Below are 6,000 nucleotides of genomic sequence, written 5' to 3'. Positions count from 1 at the left end.
TCAGGGAGAAGTACTGGATATATAATTTAAGAGCGAAAATAATTGTGAAGTTTTTCCGATATTGTACCTCATGCGTGGTCTTGCATCATATTGGTGATGATGATCATGATGATGAGATGTTGATGATTATGACGACTATGATCAGCAAGAGTGCGAATTTGTGTACATATACTGTTTTCACTACATGTTGGGCGGGATAATTTTAGATAGATTTTATTTGCACCTATGAATCAATCTATGCATTATTTGCCCATTTAGATATTTATGGAATGGTATAGTTATTTCCCTTCTCTCCTGATTTTGTTTAGCTGTTTGTGTTCTCTTCGCATGCCCTCAATAGATAGGTTTGTGCGTTCACTTATATTGGTCTATATGTCTTGATACATGTATGTTTGTTATATATTTATATATTATTTCATCCAAAAACATTCCTAAACAAATGCCCCCTTCTTTCTCTCCCTCGTTCTCTAAGAAAACGTATATAAGATGATAATATTTCTCCTGTTATGAAAAATTCCATGTATGTGTGTCTCTCCTGTAATAAAAAGTTTATGTATGTATGTATGTATGAAGGTATGTATGTATGCATATGTGTATGTATGCATATGTGTATCTATGTGTGTGTGTGTGTGTGTGTGTGTACTAAAATAAACTTGTTTGTAATAGTTCAATGGTAGTTTTGTTCTCTTTTGTCTTGAAGTTTCTTTCTATGTTTGTATCTATGTGTATACTTCTATGTAAATTTGTTGTAAAGCACTTTGAGCTTTTACCGATAATTCCAGTAAATTATATAAATAAAAAGTGTTTCTTATTTTAAATTATTTATATACGTAACGAGATGGTTTGAGGTGGTTCAAGGGCTTGGGGTGGTTTTGGAATGGTCTGGGGTGTTTCGGTGGATCGTACCATTATACCATGCATTGCCAGATTTATCTACGATAATGTGTTTTGTGTAGGAGAATTAGTGGTTCGGGTTCGGTTTATACTTTTTAGTCTACACCTTAGAAATGTTCTTTGAGGTATTAAGAAGTAACGCTATATTTTAAAGCTAAATTTTATAGTAATCTGTCTGTTAGATACAAACAATGAAGAATAAATGGCTGACATAAGATGTAGTTTCGATACTGATCTTTTAAAATTTAATTCCATATTCATTCTTACATGTATATAATGGAAAAATAAGTACGTGGTCTTATTCCAACATAATAAATAAATCTTACCTCCTTTGTTAACTTCTAAAGATGTTCTTTTAAACTAATTACCACTTGTTATAACTTTGCTGACCTTGTGTAGAAAACTGGAAAGTTTATCAGGTGAATTATATAGTGGACTTGCCACTGATCTATTTATATCTATTTATGTACTGTACTTGTGAACTGAACCTTGTGCATGGCGCGGTATATTACGGACCACAAAATACTATTCAAAGACACGGAAATGGAATTGACATAGTTTCTACGAAAATACAGTTAAACTCACCGTATTTGGCCAATTATGCATTTATATTAGGATTATATTTACAGGTCTACCTTGCCATTAGTTTCTTGAATGAACATATAAAAGGACTTCATTCTATCAATAAACGCAACAGACGAGTTACATTAGAATGCAAACATGTACACTGTATGCGCTCAGATGTGTACAGTCGCCATTATAAAGACAACTCTTGAAATACCCAAAGACCAAACTGTGGATGCTGGTATGGTCTGATTACAACAACATGTATGGTCTGATTACAAAAACATGTATGGTCTGTTTACAAAACAAAATTTACTGCTTATGTACCTCATGGTCATCATTACCAAAGCGCGTGTGCGTGTGTGTGTGTGTGTGTGTGTACCCTCTTTTACATTACTTGATAACCTGATGGGCCCACTCAGAGTTTCATCAGCATTGGGACATATCATGCACGAGAGAAATGAGTGGTATATAAATCTACTAGTCATTCAATTTTAAACTTTAAGCATATTCGTAGCATCTTGCCATATTCAAATGGAAACAGGAGAAAGCCCGTAATTAACTGTCCAGTCGCAGTTCCGTTGTATCAATGTTGTTGTAAGGCGCGTGGATATATCAAGCCCATCGAAACTTAAAATCTTCTTATCTCACCTTTATTTTCGGTTTCAAAATTCAACATCACAAACGTCTTTCGCCGAGACAACTAACGTTTGTTCGCCATGTTTTTCTTCTTCTTTTCCGTACGGCTTAGGTTTTGACTGCTTTTGTTGATAATGATCAGACATGACACGTGAGATTACTGTATGATCATAAGTTTTCCAGAGTGCAATTTTGTATATTTTGATGAAATGAAATTATATAAATTCAGAACAAATAAAACTTTGCATCACAGAACACTTTAATTAGCAGCCATTGTTCAAACTTTGTTTATTTGACTGAAAAATGCACTTTGAGATGTTGAATCTTCTTGTGGGTCTTTAACGTTCTGCATTTCTGTCAGTAGTATCTCCTATAAAAAAAAAAAAAAAAAGAATACAAATTTTACCACCCCAATAATTGTATATAGAATTCGGAACAAAGTCACATTTTGGTGTTAAAATGAAATATAATATTTAACGTTGTTTCTTTTCCTGGAGTACAACATGCACAGTGTTAGTGGTTGTTAATTGTCGTCCCTAGAGCACTTGTCCAATTTTTGCAAATGGAGCAATGGGCCAGCGGTGTGTTATTGCGTCACGTTTTTTTGTCGTACCTCGACAGGCCATAAACTAAAGCTGGCATGGGCCATGGACTCATCAGGGCCCTGGGTGGCCCTGTAGGAACGACTGACCAAATGTAGGAAAAAGCTAACCCGTCCAGAGTAACATCAATTGTTTTAAAATATGCCAAAAGGTGTTGCCAGCCGTGTCTGTTTTCTTGATCATCATTTTTAGTCTTCGCTAACATTACGCTCGCTTTTAAGTTTCTTTAAGCCACCAGAATCTCTCTGATTTATTTTAGATTCTTCAGCGGTCACGTACTGTCGTCTTCTTCAGGGCGTTTGTAAGATTCTTTTTTTCCAAACTGCCACACCTTCGAATATAAGCTTGTCATTGTATGTGGTTTGGTTGATTCGCGCCCCTCTGTGTAAGCATCACGCCACCCTTTCCGAAGGTTTCAGTCTAAGGCCTTTCATTTTTCGTTTTGTCTGCAAAATAAACTTCCACCTCTATTGCGTATGCATGTTCTTTATTATCCTCGCCAAAGTGTACTATACTTTGAGCTGGTGTAGGCTTTTCCCTCGTTTGGCTTGATGCCAGAGAAGACCATTCGTCACGCTGAGGCGGAGTGGATACAAATTGTATTTGTCGTTGACGTGGTGCACAAGTGGAACGCTAACCGCAATTGCACGAGACTGCGCTAAGAAGAACTCGTTGTTAATCTCCTGTAATGCCTTTTTGTTCATGCTATTTCATAAGGATATTATTAGGGATACAGATTTCTAAATAAATTTTGTTAACCTTATCATTCTTGCTGTCAATGCATTTTTACCAGTATAACAACAGGGTGATATTCTCTAAATAAATTTGTATAATCTCCATTCATTGTTGCACACGAGAGCACACTGTTTTCTGGTTCTTTTTCTTCTGTATAAATTAAATGATGTTGTACCTTAATGTTGCTGGACAGACTACATAGCTTGGATTCTGATGGTTTTTCGTTCCATATGACCAGCATGGTACAGGCCGAACACTCCAATTTTGCTGTCTCTGGAGTTGTACTTTACAATATCTGCCAAGACACCATTTGTTACATCAAACAGTCTTCACAAACATCAACCACTGACAAAGATCATGGCCTTTCATTATTGCTCATAAGATAAGACACGCTTCGATTTAAATAGCATTTATACATGGCAAACTTCCTTTTTTGGGCAGGATCCTGATGAGCCCATGGAACATTTATATCCCATCTAGGGACAGCAAAAATGTACCTACTAGTGGAAATTGGACTTGTAGTCTTGGGACGACGATAAAAATTCTTACTTTTTGAAATCTTACATTATTCCTCTGCAAAAAGAACTATTTTTGACATCTAAAATATTGTTGTAGGGGTATATTTTGACCAGTCTTGTCTGTGTATATTTAACATGAAGGTACATATATGGCATACCGTTCGTTGTAGAGTTTGGTCACTTCCAAAGAGCCCTTTTCCTCCTGAGGCCTTCACGTGTTCCGGAATGGACTTTGTACCATGTAGCACGAGATTCACAGATTTGACTTTCCCCTCGTTTCCTTTACCTTCCTGTAGAAAACAGTGATAGAACAGACAACTACGTATTTCATAAGTCCTTTTACGTACAATTACTCTAAGACAATGCACTTCAATTGTACGACTATAAAGTACATAATAGTAATCGACACAAAGCTCAAGATGATCAAAACATCAAAGATGCATGCATTTTTGACATGTAGCTGATAATACGGTCTTTGGAGCTTTTTAAATTATGATTAATTTTAAGAATGCAAACATATCTCAGTTTCGCTAATTCTGGGCAAAAAATAGCCATATAAACAAAGGTTTTCACCTTCAATATGTAGGGTGATCTGTTACACTTTATTCAATTTTGCGTTTGTTGATTCTATGGGAAGATATCTAATATTGACTTGAGAGGAAAAGTTTAATAAAATCCTAATATATATTTATTAAATACTAAAAAAAATGTTTTAGTTTTAAGCAGAATATATCCATTGTTTTTTTTTGTTTTTTTTATTAGTTCTGGATATTTTACTGTCGTATAAATTCTTAGCAACTAAAATTTATGTTCACTCATGTTCTGCTGACAGTCACGTGGAAGATTAGCATCAGATATGTATGCAGCCCAAATTGAAAACATTATTATTATTATCATTATTATTATTATTATTATTAATAGTATAAGCTAATATATAATATTATGTAATAATTATTGCTTTTTATGAATTGTCATGATTACCTAGCTAACTGATAATATATTTTTACCGGATCGAGGCTATGGCAACTGCAACATTTTTAAGCACCAGATAAGTACACTATCACAGTATTTTTTGTCATAACATTTTAAAATTTGTTGAGCTAGTCATATCCCCCCTTGCAACTCTCTATAAACAAGGATCAAACTTTGTGACTTCAAGTTACTTTAAAAAGCCTCCTCTTTGCCGACCTGAAGTTATTTTCCATGCCTTGTTATCAATATTTGATAATTGACCCTTGCTAGAAAAGGGTATTACATGATCAGTAAGTCAGAAACATGTACACACAAACCTATAGACCGGCTATCTCTGGTGAGACGAGACACCTGACAATTGTATATACAGTACGTATTATCTTGACGCCTCAGACATTCTAACGATGAAACGATTCAGTAATATTTAAGAAAACTGTTAAAGAGTCTATTAAATAAGGTCGAAATCGGCGGAAAATTAAAACTATCCATGTAAAAAATAATTAAAGTTCTACCTTTGTAGAAGTATTCGATTTACATTTTATTCTAGTGATGTCGTGTTTTGTACATGCATATTACCTATCAAGTGTTGATAAATATATTGCGCATGATACAATACACTAGAAATGAACATCTGATGAGGTACTTTATCGATATTTTGGGTAGAGGTAATTTTGCCGTTAAAACGTCTGCACTTTTGCCAAATTTAACATTATTCACTGCTTTGTCCTTATTTGTCTCATCGACTCCCCACATTCTTTATTCTCATGAATAACTTTAAATATTTTCGATAACTGAACACATTTTTTTCTTCAAATGGAGACCGTTTCATTATGATCAAATCAGAGAAAATATATTCTAAATAACTCTGCGAATAATCTGACAGATCTGTACCACATCTTCTGAGGGTTTGTGCGGTTTACTAGTTACGTTCTCCGTAATGTTGACGTCATAGACAACATTTACAATGAGTAGCTGTAATGTTTATACGTTTTAATGTACCGTACTAAAATTAGTTGTGAATATAAGTGTCAAAAATGCAATTCAATATATATACAAATTAGTATAATTACGCCTCC

General features: G+C 34.5%; 1 protein-coding gene across 1 annotated transcript in view; it reads right to left on the bottom strand.

Moving 5' to 3' along the window:
• Window positions 1-2,338: 2,338 nt before the first annotated feature.
• Window positions 2,339-6,000, bottom strand: part of LOC149801563 (neuroendocrine convertase 1-like) — a 69,829-nt gene continuing 66,167 nt past the window's right edge. The window contains exons 14-15 of the mRNA XM_089955785.1: window positions 4,111-4,242; window positions 2,339-2,467 (exon numbers count right to left, since the gene is read on the bottom strand). Of these exons, the coding sequence (XP_089811911.1) occupies window positions 2,375-2,467; window positions 4,111-4,242 (225 nt within the window). The 3' untranslated portion in view covers window positions 2,339-2,374. The remainder of the gene's footprint in view (window positions 2,468-4,110; window positions 4,243-6,000) is intronic.

Source organism: Sinohyriopsis cumingii, chromosome 4 (genome assembly GCF_028554795.1).
Source record: "Sinohyriopsis cumingii isolate HCF-2022 chromosome 4, ASM2855479v2, whole genome shotgun sequence".
Classification (NCBI taxonomy): Eukaryota; Metazoa; Mollusca; class Bivalvia; order Unionida; family Unionidae; genus Sinohyriopsis; species Sinohyriopsis cumingii.
The sequence above is the reverse complement of the archived record's forward strand: the minus strand, read 5'-3'. Positions and strand labels throughout refer to the sequence as shown.